The following is a 27041-nucleotide window of genomic DNA, read 5'->3' as shown; positions in this document are numbered from 1 at the left end:
GAGTGTGACCACCCTCTACCCGTATGCTCAGTTTTATACTCTGCTTTCCGCAAAAATAAAATTATACAGGCAGAGATCAATGGAATTCCATATAATCTATCAGTCGTTGATACTGTGTATTTTTATGTGTGAGACATGGGGCATATGTACTAAAAATCGCGGAAGTGCCGCAGTTTTTTTCATTGTGCATCGCAGCAAGGCTAATCATTTTTTGCATGATGATTCACACTATTTACTACAGTAACTTTAACTTGCAGGGAGTGAAAGACTCCTCTGGGGAACCTGATACTGCAGATGTGCACGGTGTCAGATTTGGGAGCCAGATGGAGGCAGCCAGAGAGTGACCGTAGGATCCCTCTGCTGCGAGAATGCCTCCATGAGCATAAATCGGTTTACGCCATCTGAGGATGGCGTAAACCAAAGGGACAAAACTCCGAAAAGTGTTTGGTACATAAAGGTCAGACTGCAGTTTCCATTAGCATTAATGGGGACTGTATTCTGTAGAAGAGATGGACATTAGAAACCGATTTAAATACTTTTCAAATTGAATACCGGGTGTGCGATGGTTGCCAGTCGTCGGATGCTGCTTCCGATGCCCATGCGATGGCTGACTTACAATTGAGCTGTGAATACCCGGAAGTGGTGCCCGCAGCTCAACTTCTGCGCCTGGCTGTTTCTGCACATGCACACAGTATAACCAGCGATGGTTATACGGTGCCATTGTATGGTTATGATGTAATGACCAGTTTCCATTACATCGCAAGTTTTGATGTTGGAAGCCCGGCAACCATTCAATGCCGTGCTTCCGATGTTCATCCCTAGTCTGCATCGGTAGTAGAAGATTTCTGTCACGAAGAGCCGTATTCAATTTGAGCCGAGCCGCGATACTTTTTTGCGTCCCGAACTTTTCGCCTACTTCGCCTGTTTTGTAGGCGGAAAAGTATTGCGCGTGTGCCCACTTGACCCCGTATTCAATTTGAAAGTACACGAAAACGGGACCCGGCGAAACTTGAACAGGCGGAAAGTACTGTCAGATTTGGGGAAATCAGCCTGACATTCCCCAAAAGATGCTCTGACATGGGGGTTCCCTATGGTACCCCCCGATTTGGCTTGCTGAAGGTATTTGGTCTTTGTAAACGGCCTTAATAGCTGCTAAATAGCGTTTTTTCTATAAGTGGTGCAGAATAGTATTCAGGAGTATTTTTTCCTGAAAATAACTTATCCCAGCAAATTTGGGGTACTTGAAAATGGGGGTCAGCATATTTAAAAGTTGCTAAAGTGAAGTTGAAAAAATCGTGAAAAATCCACATGCCGCAAGTACCTGCCATCAAAAAAACACTTGGGGCATACGTGGGGACCCCCCCAGAGTCAAGTTCGCTAGTTTTTAACTTTGTACCCCAACATTTTTTTTTTCGCCCCCTTTTTCAACGTCATGTTTTGGGGTGTCCTTAAGTGTTTTTTAAAACTTTTTTTACATAGTTTACCTTTGGGGGACTGTCTGAAGGCTGCAGGGGAGTTCCCGCAACGTTACACCCCAAAACCCCAATTCTGCACTTTTTTCCGCCTGCTATTCATAGGCAAATCTTTTTCGCCTATCACATTGCATTGACTGTCCGCCTAGGCGGAAAGTCTTTCAAATTGAATACGGAGTAAATGCAAAACAAGCGAAAAATTACGTCATCGGCAAAAAAGTATTGCGGATCCGGACATTTCGCCTCAAATTGAATACAGGCTATAGTCGGGATCAGAGCTGTAACTAGACTATTTTTGGTGCCCTATGCTGGAGAGAGCATTGGTGCCCCCCCCTTCCCTATTTTTCAAATAGGTACATAAGATAGTACACCCGAAAAGGGGCCATGGCCTCATGGGTAAGGGCCAGGGAAGAGATAGGGGAGGCCAGGAGATGCTGGGGATAAGAGAAGAGAAAGCTACAAGTGAGAATGATAATAAACAGGAAACTTGACAGGCCCAAACAGCGCCCCCTGCCCTGCAGTGCCCTGTGTCATGGCACAGGTCGCACTACCCTAGTTACGGCCCTGGTCAGGATACATACAATTATGTTTCTTCATCATTTTATGGAAAACCGGCTTGATAAATAGCCCCATAAAGCTAAAAATAATTAAAGACCTGAGACACTCCTGTTCCTTTTAAACAACAGAGAGGTGTTTACTCTAACATCTCTATGTCCTTCTAATCGCCTGAGCTTCACACTGAACAAGAGGGGGACAGACAGATCACATTGCAAGGGCTGATGTCAGGCTCTGCATTATCCGGCAGGGACTATGAGGCGATGGAGAGAAGTGACATTACAGGCTGCAAGAGAAGCAGAGACAGGAAATAGGGGTCTTGGAGTAATGAGTTCCAGTTACCCACCAGTGAAACAGAAAGCCGTACCAGGCATCCTTGGAAAATAGTTTTCTCCTGACTACTTGGCAATACTAAGCTAGTTGTTTTAGCAATAGAAAAGGTCTTCGGTACTGGAGGTAAAAGATTAACAAGGCAGCTCCTCCTTGTTTATGCGAACGGTCGCATGATCTTTTTTAGAACTTAATGCACAGTATTAAGGAGATTGAATCATACGACAGGCAGCCTAAAGTTAATTCAGTTTGTACAATCACTCCAGAGACAGCCTGCAGGGCAGAACGGATAGACTGGGGAAAATGTGATCACATATTCATGTTCCAAGTTGGTGGGAAAAAAAAAACAATAAGGCAACAAGCGACACTTGCATCCTAGAACAAAAGACATCTTTCCAGCCAGAAAGAATAACTAGATTTCAGAAGAGAATTTGATTTGCGAAATGGACACAAAGAATGGATGTTGAAATCGATATTTACAAACATTTCACGTGGCTCAAAAGGGTAAGTGAAGCCTGCAAACATGAGGGTTCCGTTAAACTTTTCTTAATGCATTAGAACCGTATTTTCCCTGTGTCGTTTGCCAAATCCGTGACACTTAAATTCTAAGCAATAGTTTCAAATCTACTTTGAATTTTTTTTTTTTTTGCAAATTTTGTTATTTCAACTCATTGTTAAGCTAAGTTATACACATGTGACTTTCGAAAACATTTATTTCATTTGTGTTTTTTTTTTTTTAATGCTCTATCGCAGTGCCCAATACTTTACTGGGACACAACTAGTTAATTTGCAGGCTTCCAGGCAAAAAGAAAAGGAACAGTGTTGCATTGTGTTTTCTGTTTAAAGTTTCACTGCTTGTCCAACCTGTTTTCTATTCATACAATTTTTAGCATGCGGAGGAAGTTTTCTTTACTGTGGCTAAATGTTATCTTCAGCGTTGATTAACTTTAAATAATGGGGGTGACTATGTCTGTTCTAGATTCCAAGTTTATGGTGCTATGCACAGTACTCCTGCATAAAACTGTCTCGTATAATAGGTTAGAGGATACGGACTATTGCAGAATGGGATTGCCAATAAATGCTTTCAGATATATTTGAGTTTTAGCTATTTTGGTGCATATTCTGACAGATGTGCCACCAATTCAGTAGAGGGCTGCCACTAGCAAATTCTAGCTTGCTGGGCAACCGTAGCTGATAGGGGCACCCATGGCAGATGGTAATGACCCCTCTATCACCTGGACCAACCCTCTCTGGCATGACTAGGTGCAAAGATGTTACCAAGTGGTTGGAACTTGCAGCAGGTGGTAGGTTTCACCATCAACAGTGATACATACAGTACATATGCCACTAAGCACAATGTAAACTGGTAGCATCTGCAAACACAACATGCTGATTTTTTAAAGGTGCATTTGATTAGGATCAGGACACTATGGTGTCAATTCAATGGCTGCGATTCCGGCGGTGCAGTGGGTACAAGAGCACAGATACGGTAGCCCCTAAATTTTAGGTGCCATCACTTCCTTAACCGAATTGACTCACATGTTATCATGCATCCGCTTTTAGTCCATGTATACCTATTTCTAATACCCCTTTTACACTGCCCAATTAACCTGGGTTATTGCCGTTTCAACCTGGGTCGTGGCTCAGTTTAAACGGGTCCCCGAAAATTAACCCGGGTCCAGTAACCGGCAATCCAACCCGGGTAACGAGCAGGGTTGGACAAAGGTTACGGGGCAGTGTAAACAAGTGACCCGGGTCATCCAACCCGGGCCCCATTTACAACACAGGAACAGCCTCTTCACTGACGCTTGGAGATGATGTCATCTTTAAGCGTCGGCAGAGGAGAAGCCCCGGCTATAACCTGGGTCCAGCCTGCGGTGTAAACTGGTTTCAAGCCGATGTGACACAGCTTGAAACCCATGTTCAGTGACTCAGGCCGCACTTGGGAATTTGGCATAAAAGGGGTATAAGTGGGCAAGCAGAGAACAACAGCAGAATGCGCACAGCAGCACAGAGTATTTAATGCCATGAGCTTGTGGGAGGCAGTGGCCTGCTTGTTAATGTGTTAGTGAGGACAGGGCTGCATGTGACAGAGGCATTGGGAAGAGGGGAACTGTGGTTAGTGGAAAGCAAGATCCTGAGGAACTCATACAGCATGTGTGTGCACGGATATAAATGAGTATATTCGCTCATGTGGAGGGTTGTTCGCATCTTTTGGTGGGCACGTACCCTGGGCCTGATTCAGAGCCGAATGCTCTGACCAGAGTGCTCGCTCTGAATCAGTGCCCTCCTCCATGAAAATGGAGCGGCCTCCTGGCCGCTCGCATAGCTGTTGGTGACCACCCACAGCATATGCGAGCGTCCATGATGATGGTCGCGATGGTCTTGACCATCGCGACCATCGGGCTTGCGACGGAGACCCTGCGGTAGGGTCTCGCTGCCGCAAGCCCTGGAGTGATTTTGGCTCTATCAGAGCCAAAATCACTCCCACTGACATCACTAGTGATGTCAGTGGGGCCGGCTTCAGACGCCTCCGTCTGTCAGGCACGCCTCCGTCTGTCAGGCACGCCCCTGGCACGCCCACCAAAGGGGGCATGCTGTCAATCAACATCGACAGCACGCCCCCTTTGGTGCGAGACCCGGAGCGATGGAAAGCCCGTGGCTCGCCGGGTCTCGCGCATGCGTACGACGGAGCTCCCTCAGTCGTGTGCATGCGCAGTGGGGGAACATCGACCTGCTTGCGAGTGTCCTGCGCTCGCGAGCGGGTCTGAATGACCCCCTCTATCCGTACACTTGGTTTGGTACTTGTATGCTTTCATTTATACTTAGGGGGCGAATCAATTGTTTTGTGGGGATTGTAGCTCCCATCTAAAGTGCTCAGGAGCTAATTCAATTGTCTTTCGCGACCAGCCCCGAAGCTGCACTTATCGCGGATTTCTGCTGGCACGAGCAAGAATCCGCAATAAGGTCCCGAGTGCCAGGCGTGCCGTAGCTGCAACGCGCCTGGTACTTAGCACAGGAAAAGCTGCTTAACAGGGCTAATCCCATGCACTCTCATGCAGGAAAGGGGCCGTTGCAGGAATTAAGTGCAAAACAATTGACTAGCTCCCGGCCACTTTTAGATGGAAGCTACGATACAAAAAATTAATCGCCCCCTCACTGCAAATTATAGGCTTATGTCCAATTCAGCATAGCCTGCAGTTGCATTGACATGCCCTCACAGACCCCTGAAAATGTGAGAATGCCCTGTTACACCTCCTCAGTCAGAATGGAACTCATACTGTTACTGTCGTTATATTTGCCTCCGTCTGCCCCCTCCCCACAGTTATACCTGTCTGAACTCCTTTTCGTAGGACTAATTTCTGATATGCTCTCCACCTTTGATTCAAAAAGTGGTTGGTCTCATCCTCCCCCTTCCCTATCCCATGTACCCTCCTTACATTCCCCATACATTGTATCCGCTGTTCCTTTCCTTCTCTAGGTAAACTTGGAAACCTTTACAATGTTGTATTCTGTACTTATTATTCCAAATTACTGTACGTGCTGTTATTGGTTTACCAACTTCTGCTAAATGATACTATAAAAAACAAAAATGTGGAAAATGTGCAGAATGCTATCACCAATAAATATTCTCCTACTCAGCAGTGACATGTATTTGCTACGTGCGTTCAGGGCAGGAATGAGAGATACAAACAAGAGAAGATGGGAGACAGGCAGGAGGGGACATAGGAAAGACAAAAGGAAGACTTGGTAGAAGACAGGCTGGTGTCTGTGTATTGTTGGGAATTGTTGGTGGTGGGGGGACAGTAAAGGGACCTAGGCTCACGTTTCACACCAGGACCTTAGGGGCATTTAGCTATACCAAAGGCTTAACGCAACTTCATACGAAACAAAGTCCATACAGCCATGGTCAAAAGATTTGAGAATGACACAAGTATAAGTTTTCACAAAGTTTGCTGCCTAGTGTGTTTATACCTTTTTGTCAGATGTTATTATGGTATACTGACTGAAGTAAAATTACAAGTTTTATTGACAATTACATTAAGTTTATGCAAGACCTCTGCAATTCGCACTGGCATGCTGTCATTCAACTCCATGAATAAAGAATGGTACCAAAACATCTTCCAAGAGCAACTTCTCACAACCATCCAAGAACAGTTTGGTGACAAACAATGCCTATTCCAGCATGATGGAGCACCCTGCAATAAGGCAAAAGAAATAACTAAGTGGCTCGGGGAACAAAACATCAAAATGTTGGATCCATGGCCAGGAAGGTCCCCAGACCTTAATCCCATTGAGAACTTGTGGTCAATCCTCAAGAGGCAGGTGGACAAACAAAAACTCAGGAAAGTAACTTGTAGTTACAGCGGCTAGCGTTACCGTTGTTTCTGCGAGTTACAGTTAGTTCATAGTGGGGATATTTTCATTAAAATTGGAAATATCCGTTGTGATATGGACTAATAGTGATCGCGTCAGCAAGTAATTGCGCACCTGAACCATACTTGCCTACCCTCCCAAAATGGTCGGGAGCCTCCCGAAAATCGGGTGTTGCTCCCGACCCCCCAGTAGAGCAGGCAAGTCTCTTGGCCTGCACAACCCACCCACACCCCCCTGCCGGTGTCCACACCCACCTTGTTGAAGTGGCTGCTTCTGGGGAGCTGATGCTGCGATTCACACTGAATCGCGTCCCCGCCCTCGGCTACACAATGCGATAATCTGTGCATTGTGTACCGGGGGCAGGGCCGCGATGATGCGATCACACAGCCATGCCCCCGTCCCGCCCTCAAAATTGTGCCACGCCCCCCTTTCCGCCCTCACCGATGTGTCGCACAGGCTGCCTCCTCCCGGAAGAGGCAGCCAGATTGTCGGCATTTATGATCTGAACAAACCATGTTGCAATGCAAGGGGTGCAAATACATTTATTATTTTTGCATGCAGGATAAACACGGTCTGTTCTTGCAGGTAGCCCACAAATATTGGACAGCTATATTTTTACTCTGCATTTTAGATTTGTGCTTTCACAAACCCCTCCCAAATCTAAAGTCTCTCTGCACATTTGAAATATGCCGAACCTGCAGTGCAACATGGTTTTACCAAAGTGCAGAGGGCCTGATTTTGGGGTGTGAACAATGTCAATGTCGGACGCACTGGAGCAAATTTTTGGCTGCTGTGCGAGCACCAAAGCCGGCGATGGGTTTGAGACGGCGACGCAGTGAGGATTTATTTGATAATGAGTGACAGTCAGCGTTTGGGGGAGGTTACAGGGAGTGGCTAGAAAGACACAGGCATGCCGGGACTGTTTTCTGGGCGTGTTCTAGGGAGTCTCTGCAAATTCCTACGCAGTGTAGAGGCCTCTGGTGTCTTAGGTGAGAAGTTAATTCTAAAACTTCTTAGGCTTTCCCAGAGGTTCGATGTGCGAACAAGGTTTCTTTGCGTAATCTGTGAAATCAGGCCCAGACTTACTTGCTCATTTTTTGCTTTACTCCCACATTGGAATTGTGAGCATATGGTTAAACTATATACATTTTAAAGCAATGAGAAATAATGTACAAGGTTCTTTAGTATTATTATTTAATAGTAAACCGCAATGAAATATGCTGGCACTATATAAATAAAGGTTTATAATTTAATGTAGCGGGGAAAAAATTCAGCCGGTATCTGTTCTGCTTCCCCCTATCTCCTTGTCTGTTCCCTCACCTGTGTGTCCTTGTAAAGAGCCTGCAGGAAGCAAGATTCAACACTTGTTTAACAAAGAGTGAAGTTCTGTTGCACTGTACATTAATGCGCAGTTACACTAAACTGTGCCTTTAGTGCAAAAGGACTTCTATGGAATTTGTATGTGAAAGTTGTTTATAGCTGCCGCTCTCTCTCTCTCCGCCCACAGTTTCAATGAGTTGCCTGGAGCCATCTCTTTCAGTACTTCAGTTCTGCTACAAAACAATTAGAAAGAAATCCACTTTGCTGATTACAGTAGCTTATGGTTTCAGAGCTGTCAGTAGAGAACAATAAGCAGCTGACATACTGTATCTGAAAGAAATGGCCAAAGGTACACAAACTGGAACAGAATCCTATTTGGAATTAGTGGAAATCATTATGAAACGGAAAATGAGGCGCAGCCTAAGGTCAGCTTTGTTCCTGACGGTCACCTTGGTGTTCTCTTAAACGCATCGGCCCAAATATAATAGCCTGTGACTTGTTTGGCAATATAGACTCTAGATGATAATTGCTATGTTTATTGCCAAAATCGAGCTGTTGGCTGCAACTCACAGACTATTATATTTGGGCCAAAAAGCATTATGGAGTGGGGGTGTTGGGAAGGTGTTACACAGCAATATGGAGTGGGGGTGCTGGGAAGGTGTTACACAGCAATATGGAGTGGGAGTGTTGGGAAGGTGTTACACAGCAATATGGAGTGGGGGTGCTGGGAAGGTGTTACACAGCAATATGGAGTGGGAGTGTTGGGAAGGTGTTACACAGCAATATGGAGTGGGAGTGTTGGGAAGGTGTTACACAGCAATATGGAGTGGGAGTGTTGGGAAGGTGTTACACAGCAATATGGAGTGGGAGTGCTGGGAAGGTGTTACACAGCAATATGGAGTGGGGGTGCTGGGAAGGTGTTACACAGCAATATGGAGTGGGAGTGTTGGGAAGGTATTACACAGCAATATGGAGTGGGAGTGTTGGGAAGGTATTACACAGCAATATGGAGTGGGAGTGTTGGGAAGGTATTACACAGCAATATGGAGTGGGGGTGTTGGGAAGGTGTTACACAGCAATATGGAGTGGGGGTGCTGGGAAGGTGTTACATAGCAATATGGAGTGGGAGTGTTGGGAAGGTGTTACACAGCAATATGGAGTGGGGGTGCTGGGAAGGTGTTACACAGCAATATGGAGTGGGAGTGTTGGGAAGGTGTTACACAGCAATATGGAGTGGGAGTGTTGGGAAGGTGTTACACAGCAATATGGAGTTGGGGTGTTGGGAAGGTGTTACACAGCAATATGGAGTGGGAGTGTTGGGAAGGTGTTACACAGCAATATGGAGTTGGGGTGTTGGGAAGGTCTTACACAGCAATATGGAGTGGGGGTGCTGGGAAGGTGTTACACAGCAATATGGAGTGGGGGTGCTGGGAAGGTGTTACACAGCAATATGGAGTGGGGGTGCTGGGAAGGTGTTACACAGCAATATGGAGTGGGAGTGTTGGGAAGGTATTACACAGCAATATGGAGTGGGGGTGTTGGGAAGGTGTTTGCAGCAATATGGAGTAGGGGTGCTGGGAAGGTGTTACACAGCAATATGGAGTGGGGGTATTGGGAAGGTGTTACACAGCAATATGGAGTGGGGGTGTTGGGAAGGTGTTACACAGCAATATGGAGTGGGAGTGTTGGGAAGGTGTTACACAGCAATATGGAGTAGGGGTGCTGGGAAGGTGTTACATAGCAATATGGAGTGGGGGTATTGGGAAGGTGTTACACAGCAATATGGAGTGGGAGTGTTGGGAAGGTGTTACACAGCAATATGGAGTGGGGGTATTGGAAAGGTGTTTGCAGCAATATGGAGTGGGGGTGCTGGGAAGGTGTTACACAGCAATATGGAGTGGGGGTATTGGGAAGGTGTTTGCAGCAATATGGAGTAGGGGTGCTGGGAAGGTGTTACACAGCAATATGGAGTGGGGGTGTTGGGGAGATGTTCCCTACGGAGTACGAAGTGAGCACCAGTGATAAAAATTACATTGAATTTTGTGGGGTGAGATTACTAAAATGATTGTAGGGGGACAGAGCGCTTCTATCCTTGCTGTGTGTACAGTCGTGTAACCATTTTAATTCTACAAAAGTTGCTTACATTTAGCATCACTCAGTTTCATTAAGGGGCCTATTTTTCAAGCTTATTTTTTATAAAATTATGTAGAAACTTCTGTGAAAGACTTCTACATAATGCCGGGGATATAACTCGCAGTGACATCGGATACCACAACCGTTGTACCTGCGAGTTCCCCTTGGTACATAACGGGGATATTTTCATTAAAAATGAAAATAATGAAAATATCACCTGCAATATGGAACCTAAGTAATGGTGGCAGTTCCACGATTATTAATACATGGGCCTCTATGTCCATTATTTCATGTGTGTTATTATCATCTATTTATAAGGCGCCACAAGGGTTCTGTAGCACCGCACGCGTGGATAACACTGACAAGAAGCAGAATTACAGACAGTTTATAAATTAAAGTAGAGACAGAAATAAAGTGAGTATTTAGCTTTATTATGTAGGGTAGACAAATGTTATTCACCTGAGTGAGCCTTTGATATACAGTATCTTTATGCTAAATACTGGTTTTACTTGCTCATAAACTGTAATAACCTTTCTCTGATTGCACAGAATTGCATAACATGTTGGTTCTATATAAATAAAGGATTATAATAATGAAGGATATTGCGGATACCTTATACGTCAGATACATTTCAGACAGATACAGCAGCTGCGGGTTCACTGTTGAGTAAAATAACAACATTCACCTACTAGCCCAGAGGCCTCTGTGTCCCAGACCAGTCTCTCCCTGTGAGAATGCAACATCCTCTGTACACGGAGCCTTCATTCTGTCCCCATATAAGGCAGGATGACTCCTTCTAACAGGGCAAGCTTAAAAGGGAGGGGGATTGCTTTGATTATAAGCACATGCTATATGGTCTTTGTTCCTCCAGTTATAGTTTGATGGCTAATACTTTTTTCAGCTATGTCAAAATTGCATAGAAATTGTAAGTCACAGTAAACAGTAAGCAAATAAAGTGAGTACATATTTGACATTGCAGTAAAGGCCCCCATACATCAGCAATTGATTGCAGCAATCGTGCAATCTGCAATCGATTGTGTATAAAAATCTTTCCCTTTTTCAGTCGATTGCAGAATTGCCACAATCGATTGAAAAAGGGAAAGATTTTTATACACAATCGATTGCAAATTGCACGATTGCTGCAATCAATTGCTGATGTATGGGGGCCTTTAGACTCAGTGTAGCTTGCTGACGTGTTTGTGCTGTGATTTTGTGACAGCTGTGAAACCTGAATACGCTGTGGTGGTTTAAGACTGATATGATGACCCTTTGCCTGATTACTTGGTCTCCACTGTGTAGAAGCAGTGCTGGCTGTGGCTCTGATTTCAGATGCGTATGTAAATGACTCTACAAGTAGCAGGGGTGACCGCAGGATTTGTCCACCTTTGCTTAGCATTCAAAAGGCACAGTCAGGTGTGCTGCTGCTACCAGGGCCGGCAACAGAAGTCTTGAGGCCCGGTACACTGATGGCTCTAGGGGCCCCACCTCCTCACCACCACCCCTGTCCCCACACCCACATATCCCTCCCCTGCATGTGTGATAAGAGATGCATGATAATGTTAACTGAAAGATATGGCGGCCTTTAAATAAAGCAAAGATACACTATGACTTACCACGGAATCAGTATGTGACCGCCGGACGTCACCCCGGCGGCTCAAATCCTGACGCCGGCAGCCCGGGGGGTGAAAATCCTGACAGTGCAGGTAAGTATACTATCCCTACCCCTCTCCCCCCCTAACCCTAACCCTCCCTTAGGGCTGTCTAACCCTAACATCCCCCCGTTAGTGCCTAAAACCTAACCCCCCCCCTCCTTGCACCATAAACCTAACCCTCCTGGGGGGGTGCCAAACCCTAACCTCCCCCCCCAGTGCCTAAACCTAACCCCCCCTTACCCTAGCCTAAACCTAACCTGCCCGGGGGTCCCTAAACCTAACTCCACCATTCCCGGCTAAGTGTATACTCACGACGATCGGTCCGGTGTCCACTTGGCATTCCAGTATAGGGATTAACATAGGCGTCTGTATTTCCACGACTATGTTAAATCCCTTGCCGGGATTACAGTGTCGGGTTTGAGACCAGCGTCCACTGTCTCTCTGTCACTGATGATGCAGGCTGAAGTTTTTGTCTGAGATCTCTTCCAAGGTCTTCTTGTTGACAGTGCTGTGGATGCCACAGGGGTAGGACTGAGGAGGGTGTTTGCAGCCAGCCATCCTCAGGGCCTGATTCAGAGCCGGACGCTATTTGCGCTCGCTCGTCCAGAAAAAGGGGCTGGCTATTTAAATTGACTGTTTGCTCTTTGCGGCCTGTTGACGCCTCTATGTCTGAACGAGCGAACAAAACATGCGGACGTTATTTTGTAAAAACGCCCCCTGGCCGCCTGCATCATACGTCATGTCCGCTATTTATTAGATTAATCGAGTACATCGAAAGGCGTCTGAACTGCTCGCAGTGCTTGTGGTTGCATTTTCCTACCGCAATCATGCGAGCAGTTCTGGCTAAAAGACAACCAAGTGACGTGGTCGATGACGCTGCTTTGTTAATTATGCACCCCCTTAAAATGCCCGTTTTGACCGTTTGGCACGCCTGCGTTCGGATCTCCACTCCCCGTTTTCAAGCACCTTCCCCTGTTACCACCCACATACGCCTCATTCTGTCACTCAAATTAGCAGGCATTCGCTATTTTGCGAGCACATGAAATTCGACCACACTGACTAGTTCGCGCATGCGTATTACAACCCATACGCATGCGCAGATGTGCGAACATCGCTCGGAACGAACGAGCAGCCGCTTACGAGCGGCTCTGAATCAGGCCCTCAGCCCTCAGCCTCTCATCACCATCCTCAGCCCAAAAGCCCCTCATCAGCTTCCTCAGCTCCTCATCATCCTCATCCGAATAGTCCCTCATCACTTTCCTCTTACTCAGACCCTCATCACCATTCTCAGACCTCAGCACCTTCCTCAGTCCCCCTCTAAACCTCAGGACCTGTAATGGGTGTACTCTTAGTCCCCCCCCCCCCCCTTGTTGCCGGGCCTGGCTGCTACAACCCTTCCCGATCAATTGCAAAGCAAGTGGAGTGCAGCGAGATTAAAGGTACTGCAAAAGGCACAATCGAGGCACCACATAAGAGGTGCCCTAATGAGCCATTTACGTAAAATGCTTCTTCTATAGCTGTAATTGTTCAATTATACCCCAAATATTGCACATGCAAAAAGTTAGGAATTCTGTATCCCTGAAAATACCGTAGAGTTGGGTTTAGAGCTCCGTAGGCCGTTTTTGAAACTTATGATGAGTCTATTGATCAAAAGGCATTTCTATAACGATTGTCACCCAATTTCCTGAGAACGTTAACACTGATAAAATGACTTCCCTGTGCTAAAATCGATACATAAAAGCCTTTCTTTTCCACCTTACTACCAACAGTCTTAAAAATTTTTCAATCCCCTTATAAACCCCCTGGAAATAATTTACAAAGATCCAATGCTTTTGCCACAGGCGTACAAGAACACAGCAGTGACATTTACTGTATGCTGGATCATTAGGAAGGTTAGACCAATAAAAGTGTTCTTCAGGATCTGCCAGCAATAAAGTAGTCCCGTGACTGTGCTGCTTCTAGTCTCAGAAAGCGGTTGTAGCCTCATACTGTAAGACGGGGTTATGACATTTCATGAGCCTGCACTTATTTAAGACTTGTGCTTCATTCACCTGTGAATATGTTTCCGTTCCAAACAATGTAAAAAGACATTTAGGATTCTATTTAGAATGTAAGCTCTCACAAGCAGGGCCCTCTACCCTCATGTGCTTCTCCTTACTTATACTTTAATCTACTCCTTACTCCCTACTAGGGCTCCTAACACTTGGGGGGGGGGGGTATTCAATATGGGAGCGAAAAGTCCGTGCTGGACTTTTCGGTCCACATCAGAGGCTTTCCGGGGATAAAGTATCGGGCGCTTTATCCCCGTATTCAATTAGAAAACAACGAAAAAGGAAGCCGGCAGGAAAGGTAAGTTACGCCAAAAAACTTGAATTTTCGGGAAATATTCCAGGGACCCCCCTGAAAGATGTCTAGACATAGGGGATCACTATTGGCACCCCCATTTTTACTTGCTGAAGGAAGTCGGCATTTCTATTAGCCGCGGCAGGTGCATATTTGCGGCTATGAAGTAGTGAAGAATAGCACTTTTTTTTTTTTTTTTTTAAATAAATATTCCTATCAAAAATGGGGGCAAGCATATTTTTAAGTCCCTAAAATGATATTTAAAAATTATGCAAAAATGCACCTGCCGCTACTCCTGCAATGAAGAAAACACCTGCCGCATTTAATGGGACCCCCCTGGAATCAATTTTGCTATTTTTGAACTGTGATCCCTTATTTATTTTTTACATCCCAAAATTAAACATAATTTTTGGGGGGTTTCACGATTTTTTTTTTCTTTTTGGGGGTGCAGGCTATTTTTTTTAAGCCTGCACCCCCAAACCCCAATTATGCACTTTTTTTCGCCATGTAAAACATGGTGAAAAGTTATCCCCGTTTTTTTACAAAGACTTTTGGCACCGGCGAAAAGTCTTTGAAATTGAATACGGGGATAATGAAAACATGCGAAAATAACATCGACTTTTCGCAGCCAAATTGAATACTGCCCTTGGTTGCTGACGCCCCGTTACTTATTTAAGTGTTATGATCGCTAATGCAGCCATGTGTATAATCCATGTCCTTGTCCTGCATTGTATTGTACTGAAAGTCACTGGTTTCTTGTTCTCTTATTTACCATGTACTGTGTAAGGCGCTGCAGAACACTTGTGGCGCCATATAAATAAAGAATGATAATAATAGTTAATGAAAAGCTCTATCTCAGGAGAAAGCGGACGTTTTCATGCTAATACCCCTTTTACACCAGAGCTAAAACCCGGGTTATTGCAGGGTTAACCCGGGTAGCTCCTTGGTGTGAAAGGGGACAGGGTTGGATTCCTGGGTGGAGTGACCCGGAAATCCAACCCAGGTAACTTTCAGGGTTTAACACGGGAATGAACCATGAAACCCTGCAGTGTAAACGGCGCGATCCGGGTCACGATGACCTGGCCGAGTGGCCGACTTCAGTGGCGCTTGGAGATTACGTAATCTCCAAGCGTCCACTTCCACGCCAGTCACTGCAGACCCGGCTGCGGTGTGAATGGCGCTTACTCCGGAAGTTCCTGGGTCGGTGCCGGCTAAATTCCGGGGTCTGATCCGGTTTGGAAGCCTGTTCCAAACTCCTGGTCAGACCCAGGATTTAGGTATAAAAGCAGTATAACTATCAAAGGGCATTAATACTGTATATCCCTGGTATAAAGTTATGAATGAAAGAATTATTTAATCTGCAAATTGTTTAAAATGTCAACATTCACATTATAATTATTTATTACCAGTTATTTATATAGTGCATCGCAAGGTGCATATCGCACCGTGTATGGGGGCCATTAGGGGCCTATTTATCGAGTATTTTTTCTTAAACTTATGTAGAAACTGCATTATCTACATAACTTTATGAATCGTTGCTATGTACTAACAGCCTAATGCAGGAAATTTCACAGAAATGCCCTGCAGACGGCTAATCAGGGCTGCAGACTGCAGAGCCCAATATTATCTGGCCACTCAGTTAGGGCCATGGTGGGAACCGAACCCAAGACCTCAGTGCTACGAGGCAGTAATGCTAACCATTACACCAACTGTGCTGCCCAATGTCATCATGTCAAAATTTCCGTTAGGGTCAGATTTAAGGTTAGAGTTACCATTTGGGTTAGGTTTAGGGTTAACTTTTGGGTTAGGTTTAGAGTTAGGGTTAACATTAGGTTTGGGTTAGGGTTACCGTTTGGGTTTTGGGTTAATGTTACCGTTTGTGTTAGGTTTAAGCTTAGTGTTATCGTTTGGGTTAGGTTTAGGGTTAGTGTCTCCATTTGGGTTAGGTTTAGGGTTACAGTTGGTGATGTAGAAAGAAATAGACCAAAATGAATGTCGACATGGTCAATGTTGACATTACAACCATGTCGACATAATAAATGTTGACAAGATATAACCCACGCGTCAAAACACACTGCAACAAAATTGCCTATTTCTTTCCTGAAGAAACAGTAGAAAAGACTAATGGGGGGCATCCACTAGACGATTTTATCCCTGTCCAACCTCTTAACGATTTTCCCTTGAAGTTTCCCTTGAAATATGATCTTCCACTCTGAACAATTTGCAAAAGATCTAACAATAAACTATGTTGTTTTAATCTGTGATTGAGAGCTTTCAGCTATAGGGGCCTATTCATTAAACATAAAAATTCTCTGGAGATAATTAGCTTTAGAACTCCCATGGAGTTCTAGCTAATTATAGGTGGAATTCATCATTCCAACTCTCCATAAGTATCTATTCCGAAGAGCTGTCATTTTTGCGATGACAGCTTTTCGGGGAATAGAAACTTTTCCCTGCCTACACTACCTTATCGCATCTGGAAACAGTGCTGCGCATGCGCTGTTACATCTGTAAAACCAGCGCATGCGCAGCACTGCCTACAGATGAGTTAAGTTTTGTACCCCCCCCGACCCACCCCACCCCCCTCCGCTCACCTCCCTCCCCCCCGACTTACCTGTCCACGCACCAGACTCCGGCTCCGTCCTGCTGGTCTGTCATGTGGTTTCCCAGCAGACCACATGACAGATTAGAAAAAAAAAAATAAACTTTTTTTTTTTTTTTTGTCTAAACTTTCTTGTGCTCTGCTGGGAAACCACATGACAGACCAGCCTCCGGAGCCTGAGGACGGAGCAGAGCGCCGGAGGGACTCGTCGGGGGACCTGCACACGCGGATACAGGTAAGTTTCACCTGCTATTCGCCACCTCACAGTGGCGAATAGTAACTGCATCAAATTCCGAAAATTCATCATTTTCGGAATTTGATGAATACCACAATTTCCACATCCCCATACTAAGGTACTAAGGTATGGGGAGTGTGGAAATTAACGCAGGGGAACTTAGCAAGGAGATATCTGTGATATCTCCTGTGCTAAGTGGCTACATGAATACCAAAATAACGTTATTTAAGGAAAATGTCCTTAAAAACGTTATTTTAGTGTTGATGAATAGGCCCCATAGTGGGCAGATAGTGGTTCATCGTTTGATCGTTCAGCGTGAACGATGTGTAAACGATGTGTAAACGATTTGTAAGCAATCAAGTGAAATTGACCTGCATGTTCAGTCGATGGAGGAGACGATCAAACGACCAGCGGGAGCGCGCATCGTACATCGTTAGAAACAATTATGGTGGGTACACACTACACGATATGCTCCCTGAGCGATATCGTGTAGTGTTGTCCCCGGCAGGCTATGCTCAATGTCGTTCATGACATTGAGCACAGCCGCTGAACGATATCATTAATGATATCGTTCAGCGCCGGGCTCTCTCCCCCATTCCCTGACATGCAGCAACCTGACGTGATTGTCAGGTTGGCCTGCATGTCAGCCCGATGAACGATAATGACGAACGACCCGCGGGAACGCGCGTCGTCGTCAACGTTCATCTTTTTGGGGTTAAAAATGGACGATAAAGTGGACGACTGAACGATAACGATATCGTTATCGTTCAGTCGTCCACTTTATCGCCCAGTGTGTACGCACCATTACTGCACGATTTGCAAACAATGTTCAAACAATGTTTGAACGATTATCGAACGATTATCGAACAATTTTATCATTATCGTTCAATCATTCAACTTTATCGTCTAGTGGATACCCCCCTTAAGGGCTTTATTCATCATCACTTAATTTCTACAAAAGCAGGTGACAATGAACATTTTCATCTGCAATTGTAGAAATTTAGTTTTCAGGCCATTCTTCAAGAAGGTAAAGCAGGAGATATTTAAAGAAACCTGGTGCATCTATTAGACTGCCTGGTACAGAGATACAGTATATATACTAGCTTATGCTGTATACGGTCTGACTTTGAAGCTAGCAGTATTGATTCGAGTATACAGTATTTACTATCTTTCACACAAACCGCAAACAAGTTTATTGGACCTCTGGATTTACAACATGAGCATCTGTGAATGAAAACAAAACTCTTATTGCCTAAACTGTGCCTATAAAGAGCCGGTAACATTCTCTGCCTCTCATTATTGTGGCGCCTTTCCCTGTGTTTGCAGATAACATTCTTAGTAGTTTAGTGAATGGGAAAGCAGGTCACCTACCGCTATGTGTACATATTAGCTCGTATTATCTCATTTACTCAGTCCCCCTTTGTTTAAGGAAATACGTGACGTTACCATGGTTATTTCATGACAAATTTAAGGGTAAATGAAATAAAATGGACATACTGTTTTGATAAGGGGAAGTATTGTTTTGATACATATTACATTACATTATAAGAGGTCTATTTGGAGAAGTAACATTTGTTATCACTGCATATTGGGCTAGATATGGAGGTGGGTGCTAATCCTGTCGCAACTGCGTCTTTGTAGGCAGCGGTACTGTAAATTCACGCTAATGCCACAGAAGCTGCTTTTTGTACAGAGACGACGGCCGGCTGCATCTCTAATCCGTCGCTAGCGCACAAGGGCGCACCATTGAGCTTATGGCTGCTCAGAGTGCCCGCCGGAACTAAGCCACCGGGGGCCAGTGATACTACGTACAAAGACGCAGTCGTAGGCTGCCACATGCCCACGAAACGCTTGCGACACGCCCGCGTTTCAGTAGCCCCCCCCCCGTTACTTCCCATAGACGCACACCGACTGTCAATCACTCAATGGCCAAATACTTACTACGGCCGCCGTCAGTACACCATTGTAACGCATGCGCAGTACGACTCAGAAACATGCGCAGACAAGAACCAGCGGCTACCTGCGCAAACATCAGCGTAGAGTCCACCTCTGAATCAGGCTCTTTGTGTCTTCGTTATCCCTTTATTGCCAGCTTGAACACTGTGGCCTGATTCAGACCCGTTCGCACGCAGCTGTCCGCATCCAAAGTATGCAAATCTTGCGATCGCTATCAAGACATTAGCACGCCCACTATGTTTTGCCATGCGATTGCGATATGTATTTAGACGCCCACCAGCCTGACACAAGATGCCCACTTTCACTTACGTCATCTCCAGGAAGTGTATGAAACAATCGGTAATATCGAGTAACATCGCACACATACGCAGCACTTGTGGCTGACCATACCCTACCGCAAGCACTACGAGTGCGGCTGTGTGTAATTCAGCCATGCGACGTGTACGCTGACGATGGGTCTTAATTATGCACGCCCCAGAAATGGCGTTCAGACGCACAGACACACCTGCGTTCGCATACCACACCCCCGTTACCATCAATCACCCCCTGTCACCACCCACAAACGGCACGTCCTGTCACTCATGCTTGCGGAGCCTCTATGTACTGGCTGCAAACGCTTCCTGATCGCAGTGACTGGTTCGCGCAAGCGCACTGAGTCTTGTACGCATGCGCAGATTACAAACATCCGCAATAATTCTGGTACTCTAGCATTTGGCTTGGTGCTGGGCCTGGAAACTAGGCCTAGATTTGTGCACAGGGGACACATTTTTGTAGGAGCAATATTGGTTATATGGGGCCTAAATCTGAGGTGGACGCAAGAAGCGGCTGCACTTTTGCCGCAGTTGCGTCTGTATTTAAATGCCGCGTCCTATTTTCAGACACCTGAGACTAGAGTGTATTTTTGTCACGGTGCATATTTACACACCATCGGTCGCACCAACAAAACTTGCACCAGCTCTGCGGCAGGTGCAACTTCTCAGTCTGAGTATGGCGTCCTGTGTGCGCGGCTTTAGGTCTTTGAATGCAGTGGCTTTCATCGACACGCCTGCGCTGGCTTCGCTACCCTGTCACCTCCCAGGAACGCTCACTAAAATTCTCAGACTGCATCCGATTATGTGCACAATCGGGACCCAAGCGCGGTGTGACTCGGATACCAGCCGCTTGTGTGCGACATCGCACCCGCTTCCATCTCTGAATCACGCCCATGGTGTCAATTGTGTTAACATCTTCCAATGATTTTTAATCATACTTATCAACATTTTGGCAGGCCCCTCTGTCAGGTCGGTGCAGCAGGGAGGGTGGGGGGCGGTTTAAGTAGGCAGAGCGGGTGCGTGCTGATGCAATTGCGTCATCGAGGCCCCGCTTTATAATGCCGATATTTCCGGCATTATCAAGCATGGGGGGGGACACGTCATCACACCCCCAGACTGCCCACTTTTGCGGGGGGGACGGCTGCCATTCCGGGGGACTAGCCTACTCTTGTGGGGTGCTGGGAGCGGCACACGATTTTTGTGAGGCTCCCGCCAGTCCCGGATATGTAAGCAAGTATGTTTTTAATATTTTTCGATCCTCTTTGTCACAGCTTCATAAGTAACCATTAATGCGCATGGGTGGGGAGGTCCAATAGCAAAAACCCATTGTTTTGCTGTATTGTACGTGTGGCCGCCAACCATCAATGGTTCAACTTCAATCTGCCAACAGCTCGTAATTTCAGGATTTGTGTCTGTGGTAACAGGTGGAATTATTTATTTATTACCAGTTAGGGCCATGGTCGGAATAGAACCCGACCTCAGTGGTGTGAGGCATTAATGACTAATAATTACTGACCCAGCAAAATAGTTTAACTCACCTGTGCATGATTAAAGAAATCCACAAAACATGCCCTGTTGGGGTACTGGAGGGCTAGAGTTGAGAACCACTGGTTTAACCATGAATGATTTTCCCTGATGGTTAAAAACCATAGACGATAAAACCATAAATGGACAACTCTACAGCACGGGGCATGACTGCGATGATGGGAATCTTGGATCCATGCACGATCTGGACCCTCCCCTCTGTGACACCGAAAAATCAGTGGGCATTGCCTATCTTTTTACTGCATTGTTCAATAAAATGGTATTCTCTACATTTTTAGTGGCCTTGCCATATAATAGTAAACAGGAATAGCGCCATGTATCTGTCTGAACTCCCCTGCCCCGATACAACGGACCCCTAAATATCATATATACTGTACAGTACTGTAGGTCTGCAGCTACAGCAATTAAGAAATGAACCAATGAAAACACACAGTAATGCATTATCATGTAGGAATTGGCCAGCAGGCTAAAAATGGAAATTCTATAGTGATGGATGGCCTGCTGATTTCTGAAATGCCTCCAGAACCCCAGGCCTCCATGGCTGACCTCAACAATATCGAAATAAATCATCTACTGCTGAGCTTGAAGACACCACTTCATAACTGCCGGGAGGCGAGAAAATAAAAACATGTAGGTTGCCAGCCAACAATTTAATAGATGCCAGTCATGTAATGCAAGCATGCAGGAAATGCAGCAGCAGTGCAGTGACACATACTGTACCGTCCCACCCTAGTCTGGTCTCCACAGTCCGCAGTGCTTGGAATATTTCTAACATTTGGAGCAGACGTTATACTGTGATGTGTGTCATGGGGAAAGCTCTCAGCACTCACAAGTGAAAGAACCGGCCCCTTAAATCTCTACCATCAATGTGAAAGTATTAGTGGAGTATTTATTATATTTTTGTTACTTCCAAAAATAGCTTTCTTCCATGATATTGTACATTTTTATTTGTGTTGAGGTTTTCCAAAACTTCTGAGCAGCCAAAATAATTTTCCACTTAGAAATCTAGATTTCTTATTGCATACTTCTGAGGTCAGCAATCCTGGGCTTTTATTACTGATGAGCGGCATATAAACTGTGATTTACTTTGTAGGCAATAGCTTTATGGATCTTTGTATTAAGTGACGCAATTTCTATTAGAATGTGGATTATACATTTTTGTATACATGAAAAAAATTACTTCTAAAAGCAATTCTGTGTTATGGTGTTTTTTATTCTTTAATGCCAGGTGCAGCACGTGTTGCTGTACACTATAAAACACAATAATATAATAGAGATGAATAATATCATACATCCCAATACATATGATTCAGAGCCGGACGCTCTGACAGCGTCTCGTGCTGTCACTCAACATCGACAGCACGCCCCCTTTGGAATGAGACCCAGAGCGACTGTTTGCCTGTCGCTATCCGGGTCTCGCGCATGACGGAGCCAGCTCCGTCGTGCGTATGCGCACTGGGCCACCATTGACCCGCTTGCGAGCGCATAGCCCTCGCCAGAGGGCCTGATTCAGAGCCGGACCCACTTTGAGAGCGCTCGCTCTAAATCAGGGCGACCCATTTTATTTTTTTTAAAGACGGCCTCCTGGCCGCTCGCATAGCTGTGGGTGACCACCCACAGTTTATGCGAACGGCCAGGTGAAGGTCGTCACAAGCCATCGGGCTTGTGACGAGACCCTTGTGGTAGGGTCTCGTGGCCGCAAGCCCCAGTGGACTTCCTGCTCTAATAGAGCAAGAAATCCACCTACTAACGTCACGAGGGCCGCCCACAAATGGCAGGCGTTCCTGCAGGAACGCCTCCGTTTGCCCAGCCACCCCCCCTGCCCGCCTCCAAAATGGGGCAAGCTGTCAATCACCATCGACAGCTGCCCCGCTTTGGTGTGAGACCCGTAGCGACGGAGCGCCAGTCGCTGGCCGGGTCTCGCGCATGCGCAGTGGGGGACCATCGACCCGCTTGCTAGCGCTGTGCGCTCGTGAGCGGGTCTGAATCAGGCCCAGAGTGCGCACCACATACTTGCCTACTTTATTTTCTACTGCCCGGAAGAAGCCTGGGGAGGAGAAGCAGGTTGGTTACGACTGGGGCGGGGCCTGATGGTTGTACTTAATACAGGGGACCCCTACTAATCATCACATCCTTGTCTGTTCATTTCCCTTGGTTTTTTTTTTATTACTGATTGTTATGTGCGACAATAACCTGATTTTTTTTTCGTGTATTTTTATTTTTTAAATAATTTTTAGATGATTTTAGGTCAGACTTTCGTGCATTTTTAATATATATCAGTGTGTTACTGATATTTAAATGTAGGCGGATAGACTCAGTGCTTCTTGTTTTTGTGTCTTATTTGTTTACCTCATTGCCGGTAAAAACATCAGTTCTCGCCAGCAATATCTCTCTTAATTTTAGATATAGATGGTAAATGTTTCTCTGGCCATAGTGGATTCAGAGATGGAGGCTAATGTAAGGTCGCCACAGCAGCTTTTGGTGCAACGATACTGTGACTTTAAGCTAATGCCGAAGGAATTTGTACAAAGCCGCCAATCGGCTGCTTCACAAATCCGCCGCTTTCTGTAAAAAGCCGCTCTATCGGTCGCACCATCGGCCATTGCACCAGCCCTATAGAGGTGCAGAATGTCGGCCTGAACATGGCGGTCGCTGACCACAACACCGCCGTCTATGGCTCTGTGCGTCCAAATTCGTTCTGCATCCCACAGCGGTAACCATCAGGATGCATGCACAGTGCGACTCGGACACAGACTGAAAACATCGGCCGCTTGCATTCGATGCCACAACAGCGTCCTCCCCTGAATTAGGCCCTCTGTCACATATCATGGGCTGTGGAACCTTATGGTTGGAACGCTCTTCTAATAAATATCTACTAAGCATACTGTACTGTATATGTAACAGACTAAAGAGCTAAAGTGGTCTTATTTATACAAGATTGTTAAGCTGGGTACACACTGGACGATATATATCGGCTGTTCAATCTATCGTGAGCGCCTCAGCGGGTGTGTACCCCTGATAGGTCTGTGAACAACATCGTTAACAGACATATTACATGGGCTGTGCGGCACAGCAGATGGCCGGTATATCTGCAGTTATATCGGTGCATCTGCTGGTGTGTACGGGCGACCTGTCGATCGCCCGTACATATGCCGCAGGGACCCAGGGGTGAGTGACAACTCAACGGGGCAGGCAGTTTGTAAGTGTATATGCAGATAAGTATCCAATTCCTTTCTAATGACTGATCAATGTCTCCTTCTCTCCTAGGTTAATCATACCGTTGTAAATAATGAGACCTACCAAGAACGACTGACACGTCTTGAAGGTGATAAGGAATCGCTGATATTACAGGTACACAGAATACATAAGAGATACCAGGGTCATCCATTATTCCTAGCAGAGCTGATTTTCACAGGCCAATCTATCTGGTTAGAGGACCATTAAACCTGAAATGCAGCTTAGCTTATACATAGGAGGTAATAATAGAATTCCCATATATAAATGCCAGTGTTTTAGAAAATGATAAGAAACAACAATAATAATGTTAGACAAATGATATCTCATATGTAACTGCCCAAATCCGGGAAAGCTAAACCCACACAGACTCCCTCAGGGTCTGCACATTGGGAGGTTCCCTTCAAACCATAGGTATTGAAAGGTACAGTTAAACAGTACCTATCATATCGATGGGGAGATTTATCAAATCTTGGGAAGAGATAAAATGGAGACTTTGCTCAAAGCAACCAATCAGCTTCTAACTCTCAATTTTCCTAGCACAGCCACTAATATGACAGTTAGAAGCTGATTGGTTGGTATTGGCAACTCCTCTATTTTATCTCTCCTTGGGCATCATTATCAGTGAGTGATATTCTTGTTACCACTTGTTACTAATCTTAAATGGTGCTCCAACCAATCAGCTCCTAACTGTCATATGTTTGAAAAAATGACAGAAGCTGATTGGTTGGAGCACCATTTAAGATTAGTAACGAGTGATAACAAGATCAATCGTTGATAAATGAGGCCCACTATCCCCCTGAGAAAGTGAACGTCCCATGTACTGGCTGGAGCGCGCTCACTATGCTCCTGAACACCATCCTGTGGCATCAGTCTTGCAATTACATCGGCTCTGAAGGATCACATTAGGTTAGTGTCACGGGATCTTTTGCTGTCCACACCAAAATTTAATTTACATAAAGCCTGAGGCATTTATGACACAGAGGGGAAGCTGTGCAGTTTTATAGTTGACAGGTTCACTTTTATTTATAGTTCTCTTACAACGCAGGCTGCCTTAAAAGGGGGACTATATGCACCCTTTGTCACCTGTCACAAGGTTCCTCAGTATTGCTAGACATATTTATCTCTTTGCTCGTGGGCAGGTAGATCTCAAAGGCTAGATTTACAGGATTATAAACCTTTGTAATGGCCAATTAAATATTAGCTGGGTTGGCCATCGTCCGTCAGTGGTCTAATTGTGATGCTGACAAGTTTCACCATCGTTGGTTTGTAACCTATAGATTAAAACCATCGACCATCGATGGTGGAGTAGTTGATGCTCAACCCCATCCTATCATATCCCTAAGCTGATCAGAACAATAGGCATGGGCACATCAAGGAGGAGGTGGGTCTGTGTCACATAGGGGGAGTGACCACACTGAAACACCCAGGGGTATGTTTCAGCTCTAGGCTGTGCTTTAGATATCACTCCCTACTGTAGTTACCCTCCTACCACTCTTTCTATGCAGCACGCACGAGTGGCCGGTGCATCTGGCACCTGTTTACTACTGCTCTGAATAAGTCATACCTCCTTACTCCCACAGAGCCCTCAAATAGGGACTGTCCTGCTGACATCGGGATGGTTGGGAGCAGGGGCGTATCTACCCCTTGCCCAGGATGGCACTCGCCAGGGGCACGGCCGAAGGCGAGCTGCACCCAGCAGTGCTACCCACGGCCAGGGGAGTCATCCCATTCCCTCTGGGCTGATTCACAGGCCCCTATCCTGCACAGGCGGCCGGTACAATAAAAAAGAATTAATTGCGGCGGAGCGCGTGATGTCACACCACACTGCATCGCATCAAAGGGGAGCAGCAGCCAGAAGACAATAAGGTAAGTGACTGAGCTAGAACCAGAGGGATATAGGGCTGGATTGACACAGGGGGCCCCTGAGAGACACAGGGTGGACCAGAAGATACACAGGGGAGCCTGGAAAAAAACAAAGGGGTGACATGGGTGCCTGGAGATACGCAGAGGGGGACATGGGTGGGCCTGAAGTGGCACGGGGGGGCCTGGAGAGACACAGGGTGGGCATGGAGACAGAGGAGGCCAGGAAAGACACTGTGGGGCCTAAAGATACACAGGGGGAGCTTAAAGAGACACAAGGGGACCAGGAGTGACACAGGGCAGGCCTAAAGTGACACGGGGCTATAGAGGACACAGGGGGGACCTGGAACGATACGGGGAACTTAAAGTGACACAAGGTGGGCCAGCAGTGGCACAGGGGGAGCCTGGAGTGATATGGGGTGGGGGGGACAATCGCTTTCTTTGCCAGGGGAGCTCTGGCCCTAGTTGGGAGGTATGGACTATAGGTCTATTCACATGGCCAAATAGGGCACATGGGCCAATGGACCTCATTCAGAGCCGCTCGCAAAAAGTGAGCGCTCGCTCTGAATGAGGACGGACGCTTTTTTTTTTTTAAAAGCCGGCGTCCTGGCTGCTCGCTAAGCTGTGGGTGACCACCCACAGCTTTTGCGTGCGGCCAGGTGATGGTCGCGACCATCGGGCTTGCGACAAGACCCTTGTGGTAGGGTCTCGTCTGCCGCAAGCCCCAGTGAGCTTCCGGCTCGTGATGGTGATGTCAGTAGGGCCGCCCACAAATGGCAGACATTCCTTCAGGAACGCTTAGGTTTGTCCAGCCACCCCCCCACCCCGCCTACAAAATGGGGCGAGCTGATCAACATCGACAGCCCCCCCGTTTGTAGCGAGCCCTGCAGCGAGTGAATTTCTTGCGAGCGGGTCTGAATCAGGCCCAATGTACCATCAATGGCAAATCATAGACCATCAGAGGCACACCATCAGTGGTTGCTTACCATTGATGGTTGATGGCCATTCTTCTAAGAAAGGGAATATGGGCCTGATTCAGCAAGGATCACAAGTAAGAGATTGCATGGACCTGGCCGTTGCGAGAATATGCTAATGAATGCATACACACGGCAA

At 46.2% G+C, this 27041-nt stretch overlaps 1 protein-coding gene across 7 annotated transcripts in view; it reads left to right on the top strand.

The window, feature by feature from the left end:
* The window catches only part of PPFIBP2 (PPFIB scaffold protein 2), a 234536-nt gene that overhangs the window by 92925 nt on the left and 114570 nt on the right, over positions 1–27041 (top strand). For 6 of the 7 annotated variants that reach the window (XM_088449009.1, XM_088449007.1, XM_088449014.1 and 3 more), the window contains one exon: positions 24099–24182. In XM_088449009.1, the coding sequence (XP_088305135.1) occupies positions 24099–24182 (84 nt within the window). Of the gene's footprint in view, positions 1–2356; positions 2862–24098; positions 24183–27041 lie in introns of those variants that run through there. The other variant, XM_088449012.1, reaches the window with a different exon arrangement.

Source organism: Taudactylus pleione, unplaced genomic scaffold, assembly GCF_031769625.1.
Source record: "Taudactylus pleione unplaced genomic scaffold, aTauple2 ptg000475l, whole genome shotgun sequence".
Taxonomy (NCBI): domain Eukaryota; kingdom Metazoa; phylum Chordata; class Amphibia; order Anura; family Myobatrachidae; genus Taudactylus; species Taudactylus pleione.
Note: the sequence above shows the minus strand (reverse complement) of the source record. Positions and strands in the feature narration are given on the sequence as shown.